At 45.4% G+C, this 12,331-nt stretch overlaps 1 protein-coding gene across 1 annotated transcript in view; it reads right to left on the bottom strand.

Annotated features, from left to right (window-relative positions):
- chchd3a (coiled-coil-helix-coiled-coil-helix domain containing 3a) overlaps window positions 1-12,331 on the bottom strand; it is a 94,554-nt gene that overhangs the window by 56,190 nt on the left and 26,033 nt on the right. The window contains exon 5 of the mRNA XM_038996741.1: window positions 5,841-6,021. Within this exon, the coding sequence (XP_038852669.1) occupies window positions 5,841-6,021 (181 nt within the window). The remainder of the gene's footprint in view (window positions 1-5,840; window positions 6,022-12,331) is intronic.

The following is a 12,331-nucleotide window of genomic DNA, read 5'->3' as shown; positions in this document are numbered from 1 at the left end:
TAACGTCGTAGGAGCGGGGGGAATGGGTTTTATTAACGTCGTAGGAGCGGGGGGGGTGGTAATTGAAATGTTCTGAAGAGACTAGTGGGACTAGTATAGGTGTGTGATAATGAGCTGGCGCAGATCCTCAAGTCTGTGTACTGGACTACGTAGAGATACTGTGGGTTGAACGCATGATACAGGCAGCACAAAGGTCTAAAGAAAAACACAACACATGCTTTGAGTTTGGAAGTCAACCTCCAGTCAACCTCCAAATCACAGAACTCTATAGTCATAAATTATTCTTAGTCACAAGGCATATGGCTATCAATGTTAGAAATAAAACAGGAACCTCCAGGCTACTAGCCTATACAGCCTTGTGTGTGTGTGTGTGTGTGTGTGTGTGTGTGTGTCCACTCAGGCTTAAATGGTCAGAGGCAATTCTCCTGGAAGGCCGCATAATTGGTGGCTAATGGCATGGCGGTGTGGCCATTACAGGATGGCGTGGGGAGCATTCGAGCACAGTACACCTCTACCGCTGTGTGTGATATACCGGGGGTTCTATAGGGCCCTGCTGCCGTGGCGACGTGACATGCATCCTGATGAGAAGACCAATCAATACCTCGTAGGATCAGGAGACTGAGGAGAGAAAACACAACTAGCGCTTTCCTCTACCGCGCCAGCCTGATTTATGTAGAGCTTATGTAGGCTAGCCTCTATACCCTGTCTTTACTTCTTCACCTGCTCTCCTCTTCCTCCACTCGGTTTCTCTTCATCCTCTATCTTATTCACCTGCTCCCCTCTTCCCATCCCCTCTTCATCCTCTATCACCTAGTATTCCAATCACTCCCCTTACAACCAGTTTCACTGACATTTCTCCATGGAATACATCCAGCCTCTCTCTCTGGTTATATGCTGTAACAGTGTAGCACAGTATTTTCTTCCCAAGATTTAACAATAAAACCAAGGTGTTTCTTTATAATTGGGGAAAAAATACACTTGCTATAATAACAAAGCAGCACTTTTTGTAGATCCAGGGACAGGCTTGCTAAGAACCAAATCCCACAATAGCGTAAGGGTTGCGTCCTTGCAGTGGTGTGGGCTTATAGAGAAGACATTTAAAGCTTCGCTAACTGGTAATGTAGCACAGGTTCCTCTAGCTCAGTGGTTCCCAACCTTTTCCTTTCTAGGAACCACCAAATCACCATCAAAAGCGCGAGGACCACCATTCACATAGTGTCAGAATTGTTTTACATTAAATATCTTAGCGGTCAAATTTAGACTTCATATTATCAGTGAATGTAGCAGATTAAATATATTACAGATGGATGTTTGTTTAAACAATTTGTATTATAAACAGTTTTACATTACTTTTCACAACAGGTTGAAAACCACAGCTCTAGCTGAATGTAAAATGTTGGTTCCATAGGAACACCATTAATGATCAAGCTGGGCTTTATCAATGACCAGAGAGCATTGATTTGATAAATGTGCTCTGCTAAGTGCAGGGCGGTGGTACGGCAAATGATTTCACAAATCATCTCTGAAAGCACCATCTAGGCCATAACGTGTGCTTAGTACAGCAACCATGCTGGTCCCAAGGGCCCGTTTTCAAATAATTTGCGACAATTTTACATTTCCCATTACATACGCGTTATGTTGTGTCCGTGTCGTGCGATGTAAAGGTAACACACTGATTGACCCATGTTGGAACGGTACATATACACAGTTGGGGGTCATCACCAAAGCATTTCACATGCGCCATGTTATCTATACCAACCTCATATTTAAAAAGTCTACAGGGAAATATATTATTCAGAGTGTCTGTACATTATTCTGAATATCAATCATGAAGTCAGAGTGAACATACTTCTGTAATGAAACTGCTTATTTTTTCCCCATTTTAAAGCACTGTGCTACTTCAAAGACAGTTGGGGAAGAGTCTTGGCGGCTGAAGAGAGACTGGTAGAATCCCAAATGACACCCTATTCCCTTTATACTGCACTACTTGTGACAAAAGCAGTGCACTAAAAATGGAATATGGTGCCAATTGGGACGTAGCCACTGAGGAGAGAGAGAGACAGCCGTCCCAGAGTTAACACCGAAAAATGACAATGAGGGAAGAAGGCGGGCGACTAGGCTGTCTTTTAAAGGGAAAAGTCCATTTCCAGCTGAAAAGAACAGCGGGCATATGAGAGGACTGACAGCCTTGACAATTACATGAGTAAAATAGGCGCAGACTCGGTGATAACCCCTCGGATTCTATTAAACTCCAGAACTCTAAATGAATTCTCAAACAGGGAAATAATCACACACACTTTCTGCTAAAAGAACAGACTTTCCCTCCTCTTCTGCTCTTTACTCCAGTGTGAGAGAGACAGAAACAGAAGTGTAAAAAATAAGGTTGTCTGTGTGCAAATATCTGTGAGAGAGTGTGTGTGCTCAATTTGCATGTACCCACTCATTTTAACACCCAGCTCCAGGCTCTTGGGACACCCAGCTCCAGGCTCTTGGGACACCCAGCTCCAGGCTCTTGGGACACCCAGCTCCAGGCTCTTGGGACACCCAGCTCCAGGCTCTTGGGGAGGGCGTGTTAAAAGATGGTAAAGGCCCAGGTCACACTGCCACTGCTGTGACCTGTACTACAACGACTGCCGAAGCTGTGACCTGTACTACGACGACTGCCGCTGCTGTGACCTGTACTACGACGACTGCCGCTGCTGTGACCTGTACTACGACGACTGCCGCTGCTGTGACCTGTACTACGACGACTGCCGCAGCTGTGACCTGTACTACGACGACTGCCGAAGCTGTGACCTGTACTACGAGGACTGCCGAAGCTGTGACCTGTACTACGAGGACTGCCGAAGCTGTGACCTGTACTACGAGGACTGCCGAAGCTGTGACCTGTACTACGAGGACTGCCGAAGCTGTGACCTGTACTACGAGGACTGCCGAAGCTGTGACCTGTACTACGAGGACTGCCGAAGCTGTGACCTGTACTACGAGGACTGCCGAAGCTGTGACCTGTACTACGAGGACTGCCGAAGCTGTGACCTGTACTACGAGGACTGCCGAAGCTGTGACCTGTACTACGAGGACTGCCGAAGCTGTGACCTGTACTACGAGGACTGCCGAAGCTGTGACCTGTACTACGAGGACTGCCGAAGCTGTGACCTGTACTACGAGGACCGCCGAAGCTGTGACCTGTACAACGACGACCGCCGAAGCTGTGACCTGTACTACGACGACCGCCGAAGCTGTGACCTGTACTACGACGACCGCCGAAGCTGTGACCTGTACTACGACGACCGCCGAAGCTGTGACCTGTACTACGACGACCGCCGCTGCTGTGACCTGTACAACGACGACCGCCGCTGCTGTGACCTGTACTACGACGACCGCCGCTGCTGTGACCTGTACAACGACGACCGCCGCTGCTGTGACCTGTACTACGACGACTGCCGCTGCTGTGACCTGTACTACGACGACTGCCGCTGCTGTGACCTGTACTACGACGACTGCCGCTGCTGTGACCTGTACTACGAAGACTGCCGCTGATGTGACCTGTACTACGAGGACTGCCGAAGCTGTGAACTGTACTACAAGGACTGCCGAAGCTGTGAACTGTACTACAAGGACTGCCGAAGCTGTGAACTGTACTACAAGGACTGCCGAAGCTGTGAACTGTACTACAAGGACTGCCGAAGCTGTGAACTGTACTACAAGGACTGCCGAAGCTGTGAACTGTACTACAAGGACTGCCGAAGCTGTGACCTGTACTACAGTACAGTAATATTACTGCTGTATACTGATAGTTCTCTCTGGTGGACAGAAGCATGTAACAGTACTGGTAACTTAACGTCTGTCAGACGTGATGTCTCACCTTGAACCTTATCCCAGAGCGCAGGTTTTTCCTCACTGATCATCTGGACATATGACCATTTCACAGGTGTTCACATCTTGCGAATTTCAGAAGGGGAGGGGACATTTGGCCCACAGACTTGCTCAGAACTCGCAAAGAGAGGGAGGTGGAGCTACCGCCCTGCTTCCGTTCCCCATTGTAGTATCTTTTGGAACTCGTTGGCCCCCAGAACTGGAGCCCTGCCAACTTGTTGTTGTAAACACATACCAACTTGTTGTTGGCAGGGCTACAGTCCATATGACTGAACTGAGCTATCCGGACATTATTTTAACAGCACCAAGAGAGGACAGACACTCACATGGAGGTACATGGCTGGTCCTATCCCTCCCTCCCCCAAAAAATCATTAAATTAAAGATGACAAAGAATAAAACAGCTCTCTTCACAGATGCTGAAGGCGTATAGAGTCCCCGCTCTTCCTCCCCACCTCCCTCACTTTTTAAAATTTTCGATTGGATCGTCGTTCCGAGCGAGGGATCCCTGATACACTCATCCCGCGGCGTGGTGGAATCGTGGCACGCCATGGCGTCTCGGCCCCCAAAATGATTCATTTTTCTATTACGGCGATGAGCGTGTGAAATGAGCTATATAATCAATAGCGTAGGTTTGTAAACAGGGTCCGTTCTCCGGGGAGCGTGTTGTTCTTGTGTGTGTGTGTGTGTGCCTGTTGTGAGAGAATCTGTTGGCTGTCAAGGCAATGCAGGGATGACGCTGGTCTTGCTATATGTTTACAAGGGCTATTTACAGCAAATAAAAGCCATAACTCTCTAAAATGAGGGTGGCTTTCTCAGACACAACATCATAAGGGAAATAAGGGGACAGTGAAATACAAGAGGGCCCTGCAGGAAGATCAATTTCAGTTTAACCTAATCATATAGTGGTAATCATCACAATGATATGGTAGAAGTGAAACCCCTCATTTCTCAGGTCTCTGAGGGGCTAGCGCGTGTGTGTATGTTCATTCGTGTGTGTGTGTGTAAGAATAATCAATCATTTGGTGGGTGCTTATATTTGTCCTGTTACACATTTGTATTAGTGTGTAATGCAAATGCTTTTATTGCTTGTGTGTGTGTGTGTGTGTGTGTGTGTAAGGGATCACACAGGTCAGACGGCTCTATAGACTGCAGTTCACGGCTATGCTCACACACCCGACATGTGTCACCGCTCCAGTCGTGACCTGTCAATTACCACATATGGCTGTGTGTGTGTGTGTGTGTGTGTGTGTGTGTGTGTGTGTGTGCGCGCGTGCGTGCGTGTTTAACCAACGATGGAAGGGAGCAATATTTAATATGAAAGAAGTGTAAGTTCTATGCATTCAAGCTAGAATACAAAAACACATGACTGGTTCCTGCTGAACTGCACTAATAACAGTGCAGCCATTTAATTCTAACCTCCTGTACCTCTTCCTGTCCTCAGAAGAGTATTAACAGCACTGGAAGCCATTTGCTAAGTAGTTTCAACAGAAGTTATATGAAGGGCACAGCCCCAAGATCCAGACAAAATGTAAATATTATCTGCAGATCCTAAGCTAGAAAGTGGTAAAACTTGAAATCTTCAAATGTAGCCGACTGGTCATGTTTCAGTGGAGTACGGTATAGCATTAGAAAGCCCAGCAGAACAAGATGTTTTACAGATACTAAGATAATACTATATAGTCCTCTGTTTTGGTTATGGGAATGGTCCCACCTATGAGGAGCACAGTGATCATCACCCTGGTTACAGAGGGAAATGAGCTGCCATCAGGCCATTAGTCATCAACCCCTAGCTAGTGGGTGTACAGGCACTTGTTCCAGCCCAGCACTAAAACACTTAATTCACCTAATCAACAGCTGGTCTTGATGATTGTGAAAGGCAGTGTTAGTGCTGGGCTCAGACTGAAACAAAACCAATTGACGAAGGGGGGGGTTGAGAAACGGTTGGAGGGGGTTAGGGACTTACATAAAGCTGGGTGCGTAGCCTCTCGTCCTCAGCGCTGACCTTCTCCCTCATGACAGCCTGCGTCAGGGTATTATGGGTCGTGGCTCTCTCCAGCTCCAGGATACGACCCACCTCCTCCTTCACACTGGCCTGGGCCTCAGCCTCAGCAAAGGATGCAGCATGGACCTTCTCCTCCTCCAGCCTGACAGAGACAGAAAGTTAACATTTACAATACTAGACAGACAAAGGACACACGCACACACGTACACAGACACACATGATGTACACAAACATACACAGCTCAAGTTTATGAAATCTGAAAAGTAGTGTGTGTAATTATTAATTATAATTTTGGTGAGTTTGATAGTCACATTGTTTCTTGTAAGTGAATATCTCAGGAATAGTTAAATGAGTTGTCAGGACTATAATAATTTTTATCACATTAAATAAGAGCTTATCAAGAAATGTCCTCTGTAGTGGCCACCCGGATGCCATAACTATGTTTTTCACCTACTGTACCCATTGACAGTAATGTACATGTTTTCATATGTAAAGCCTAACGACCATTACAGATGACAATTTTGCACATACAACAAAAAAAAATTAAAAAAAAGGTTTTTCCCCCACCCCAAACAACAATGAGCAACACTGCAGCTGTTGATTGCACCGGTCATCAGTCATCAAGTATGCTATACATAATCAATACGTGACATTCAAGGAGTAGGGTATTTGATGCAAACATATGCTTTATTTTATAACATTTGTCTACATTATCTTGCTGACTGGAGGAAGGCAATTTGGCATTGGCTTGCAAATGAAAGCCACTGCATCATCTTTCAAATGATTGTCACGATTCTACCGATTTAAAAAAAAAACGTACAAATGTAGGCTAATAATACAATGTAATAATTGCATATTTGATCTGGCTCAATGAAAACTTGGACAGTGAGCATAAATCGCATTTCGATAGATGCATGCGTCAGTACCTAGGCTATCTAGTAACGGAAATTAATTTACAAGGATGTGTGTACTGGCTACTGTAGAAAAGTTACAAATCTAAATTAAACATTAGTTCCATAAATGAGCCTTTAAGTCCATACGTGTCATCCTATGACTTGGACGTTATGGTGAACACTCACTAGTCTTTCCCTCTCATTTTAGTAGCTGTACTTTGCCGTAATGATCTGATCACACCATGCAACGAGGGATGTAGCCTACAGTCAGAGACGGGAGATGGACAGTGTTGATAGGCAGGTGAACTGTCCAAAAGGGTTACAAGGTAAAAGTGGGAGGCGGGATTAGGTTGTCTCCTGTCCTCCTTGCTTGGCAGAGATATCAGAAAAAAGGGCAACTTCATAACATAAAATGTACCTTATATGCCATATCAAATAATCGATTGGACTTCCCGAATGTAGTATTTCCGCTGTGACAGAACATAATTTATTTTGTAGATATGCGTTATTCCACAAAGTTCTATCTAGCGCTGCAGTGAGTGGGAGGGGGCTGTATAACCACGTGACGTAGCTCTACCTCACTCTCCCTGAGTGAAAGAGGTGAGCACTTTGACAGACAGTCCAACGAGTCAGAGGGGTTTAGGAACAGACACATTTTGCTGTTATTCCCCTTTAAATCCACAAGCTGGTCTTGTGGTTCGCCAGCTGTCAGAAAGAGGGCAACATTGAAGACTTTACAGTTGAAAATGACAAAGGAAGATGATCATTTGAAGTTTGAAAGCTATGACACAGTTGGTTTTTCTAGTTAAAACAGATAAACCAAGTCTGGCTTTGCTTTGAAATGCCTCAAAGCCCTAAGTTTGGAGATTCATTTAGACGTGACACTTTCCTGCGAAAACCCCTCCAGACATATTTACATAGGAAGAGTGCAGTGTTATTTTGAGCTGGTAAACCTGCACACTTCCCACCAGGCAGTTCGAACGATGCAACTTTTTGAAGCGTCACTAGGCATTAGATTCGTATAGTTGCCTAGCAACACGTTCATCGCTACACTGCGCTGGTGTGATTGGTGAAGTAAAGGAAGATCCCTGAACAGTGAGATCCAAACTGTTCCTCTGTTTAGAATCAAACACACCAGCCTAATATACAGTGCATTCATAAAGTATTCAGACCCCTTGACTTTTCCCACATTTTGTTATGTAACAGCCTTATTCTAAAATTGATTACATAGATGTTTCCCCCTCATCAATCTACACACAATACCCCATAATGACAAAGCAAAACCTTTTGGGGGGACATTTATACAAATGTATTAAAAAATAAACTATTTACACAAGTATTCAGACCATTTACTCAGTACTTTGTTGAAGCACCTTTGGCAGCAATTACAGCATCGAGTCTTCTTGGGTATGACGCTACAAGCTTGGAACACCTGTATTTGGGGAGTTTCTCCCCAGTTTCTCTGCAGATCCTCTCAAGCTCTGTCAGGCTGGATGGGGAGCGTTGCTGCACAGCTATTTTCAGGTCGCTCCAGAGATGTTCGATCTTGTTCAAGTCCGGTCTTTGGCTGGGACAGTCAAGAATATTCAGAGACTTGTCCTGAAGCCACCCCTGAGTTGTATTGGCTGTGTGCTTAAGGTCATTGTCCGGTTGGAAAGTGAACCTTTGCCCAAGTCGAAAGGTCCTGAGCGCTCTGGAGCGGGCTGTCATGTGCCTTTTACTGAGGAGTGGGTTTACGTCTGGCAACTCTACCATAAAGGCCTAATTGATGGAGTGCTGCAGAGATGGTTGTCTTTCTGGAAGGTTCTACCATCTCCACAGAGGAACTCTAGAGCTCTGTCATAGTGACCATTGGGTTGTTGGTCTCCTCCCTGACCAAGCTCCTTATCCCCTGATTGCTCAGTTTGGCCGGGCGGCCAGCTCTAGGACGAGTCTAGGTTGTTACAAACTTCTTCCACTTAAGAATGATGGAGGCCACTGTGTTCTTGGTGACCTTCAATAATGCAGAAATGTTTTGGTACCCTTCCCCAGATCTGTGCCTCATCACAATCCTGTCTCGTAGCTCTATGGACAATTCCTTTGACCTCATGGATTGGTTTTTGCTCTGACATGCACTATCAACTGTGGGACCTTATATAGACAGGTGTGTGCCTTTCCAAATCATGTCCAATCAAGTTAATTTACCACATGTGGACTCCAATCAAGTTGTAGAAACATCAAGGATGCTCAAAGGAAACAGGATGCACCTGAGCTCAATTTCAAGTCTCATAGCAAAGGGTCTGAATACTTATGTAAATAAGGTGTTAATACATTTGCAAACATTTTTTAAGACTGTTTTCACTTTGTCATTATAGGGTATTGTGTGTAGATTGAATACATATGGAACAAGTCAAGGGGTCTGAATACTTTCCGAAGGCACTGGAAGTGAAGTAAAGACACACTGAACCACTGAGGAGAAATTTGGGTGTAATTTGCCTACAATACTGACTGAGGAAATACATTGCTCAAAAAAATAAAGGGAACACTTAAACAACACAATGTAACTCCAAGTCAATCACACTTCTGTGAAATCAAACTGTCCACTTAGGAAGCAACACTGATTGACAATACATTTCACATGCTGTTGTGCAAATGGAATAGACAACAGGTGGAAATTATAGGCAATTAGCAAGACACCCCCAATAAAGGATGCACATTTGTGGCCTGCTGGAGGTCATTTTGCAGGGCTCTGGCAGTGCTCCTCCTTGCACAAAGGCGGAGGTAGCGGTCCTGCTGATGGGTTGTTGCCCTCCTACGGCCTCCTCCACGTCTCCTGATGTACTGGCCTGTCTCCTGGTAACGCCTCCATGCTCTGGACACTACGCTGACAGACACAGCAAACCTTTTTGCCACAGCTCGCATTGATGTGCCATCCTGGATGAGCTGCACTACCTGAGCCACTTGTGTGGGTTGTAGACTCCGTCTCATGCTACCACTAGAGTGAGAGCACCGCCAGTATTCAAAAGTGACCAAAACATCAGCCAGGAAGCATAGGAACTGAGAAGTGGTCTGTGGTCACCACCTGCAGAATCACTCCTTTTTTGGGGGTGTCTTGCTAATTGCCTATAATTTCCACCTTTTGTCTATTCCATTTGCACAACAGCATGTGAAATGTATTGTCAATCAGTGTTGCTTCCTAAGTGGACAGTTTGATTTCACAGAAGTGTGATTGACTTGGAGTTACATTGTGTTGTTTAAGTGTTCCCTTTATTTTTTTGAGCAGTGTATATCAAATCAACAACGCTGACCTACGCTCTAAAATATAACTTCAACTATTCTATGGCTGAAACAGTAACAGGAAGGCTAGAAATCACAGATAGATGGGTAGTCCGATAGTGATCAAACAAAGTTAAAATAACATTCCTATGACCACCAGACCACAACAACCCACCATTAAACTGATAGACGAATCAAACAGTCCATCATCCACCACAAAGACCTTCTATAGGTTGACTGGCCCTGGGTGAAATGGTCCAATATACAGCTGATGTTTGGTCTGCTACCTCTGATGTCAGAGAGGGGGTGACGTGCAATGTTTTTCAGAGTGAAGTAGAGCGAGAGGGGGAAGGAGAGAGAGAGAGAGTCTAGCCATGTCCAGTCTCGCAGTCCACTGAGCTGCACATGTCAGCACTCTCCATCCGTCATGGGCTCACACACACACAGCAGAATAACATTCCTTTTCAAAAGACAAAACTGATGTTATCCAGCTCTCCAGTGTAATAGTGAGTGAGCTTGCGGATCTTCTGTGTGTGTTTACATGCCTGCCTGCCCGCGTGTTAATGTCAGGTGTGTGTGTGCTCTGAGATCATCTTTAATGGCTCCTTCCCTCCACCAGGTCCTACAGACCTTTAAAGACACTGAAGGAGCCCAGGGAGTCAGAGGAGATCGGGTTGAAGGCAGCTAAAGGAGCGGCCATTAGCCCTGGCCAACAACAGAGCAACTCAGACAATAGACGAAAAGTCAACACCGCAACAATGAGAAGTAATGGGAGTGCCTTGCTGAGAAACAACAGCAAAGCTGAACCTTTAAAACCCACACACACCCTTAACGAGTGCAAACCCAAGCAGAACGGCTATCGGAGGGCAAGGTGCTCTCTATCCACCTACCTCACCTCTATTGCTTTCTGATCATTATTGCCCGTCTAGGGATATTGGACACATTTTTCATTCGCTGTGATAGACTGGCAAGAGAGAAAGTGTGTGTGTGTGTGTGTGTGTGTGTGTGTGTGTACCTACCAGGGTGAAGGAATCATCTTCCTGGGAATAGGTGGATGCTTTCCCCCCTCCACATGTGGAGATAGAGACTATAATCTTTGGTTAAAGAACTGGGAGATTGGCTGTTTGGGGCTGGGTGTTTTTAGATGGCTCAGTGGTTTAAAACTTGAAAATAGGGCGAGGGTGTGTAAAAGAAGGTTATTGAGGGGTATCATCACTTTGGAGAGGACTGCATGTGCTCCTCTCCCCAGCCACTCCAGAGCGGCACCCAAAACACAACACTCTGCTTTCAGCACGTTGAAAGTGACCTTGAACAAGTAGCACTTGAAAGTGCTTCACTTTTGGTGACAGAGTGAAATGTAGGAAAAATAAACTGCTGTGTCACAAATGTTATGGCGAGTCCTTAACGAGTCCTTAAAAAAACAATTGACTGGGATGTTCAGTCAGTCTCAAGGTTGAGGGCATGTACATACAGTAGGTGTTGAGGTTAAGGCCAGGCAAACAGTGATCCTGTTAGGTCAACATGTACATACAGTAGGTGTTGAGGTTAAGGCCAGGCAAACAGTGATCCTGTTAGGTCAACATGTACATACAGTAGGTGTTGAGGTTAAGGCCAGGCAAACAGTGATCCTGTTAGGTCAACATGTACATACAGTAGGTGTTGAGGTTAAGGCCAGGCAAACAGTGATCCTGTTAGGTCAACTTGTACATACAGTAGGTGTTGAGGTTAAGGCCAGGCAAACAGTGATCCTGTTAGGTCAACATGTACATACAGTAGGTGTTGAGGTTAAGGCCAGGCAAACAGTGATCCTGTTAGGTCAACATGTACATACAGTAGGTGTTGAGGTTAAGGCCAGGAAAACAGTGATCCTGTTAGGTCAACATGTACATATAGTAGGTGTTGAGGTTAAGGCCAGGCAAACAGTGATCCTGTTAGGTCAACATGTACATACAGTAGGTGTTGAGGTTAAGGCCAGGCAAACAGTGATCCTGTTAGGTCAACATGTACATACAGTAGGTGTTGAGGTTAAGGCCAGGCAAACAGTGATCCTGTTAGGTCAACATGTACATACAGTAGGTGTTGAGGTTAAGGCCAGGCAAACAGTGATCCTGTTAGGTCAACATGTACATACAGTAGGTGTTGAGGTTAAGGCCAGGCAAACAGTGATCCTGTTAGGTCAACATGTACATACAGTAGGTGTTGAGGTTAAGGCCAGGCAAACAGTGATCCTGTTAGGTCAACATGTACATACAGTAGGTGTTGAGGTTAAGGCCAGGCAAACAGTGATCCTGTTAGGTCAACATG

This window comes from Salvelinus namaycush, chromosome 6 (assembly GCF_016432855.1).
Source record: "Salvelinus namaycush isolate Seneca chromosome 6, SaNama_1.0, whole genome shotgun sequence".
Taxonomy (NCBI): domain Eukaryota; kingdom Metazoa; phylum Chordata; class Actinopteri; order Salmoniformes; family Salmonidae; genus Salvelinus; species Salvelinus namaycush.
This window is presented reverse-complemented; position numbering and strand designations above follow the sequence as displayed.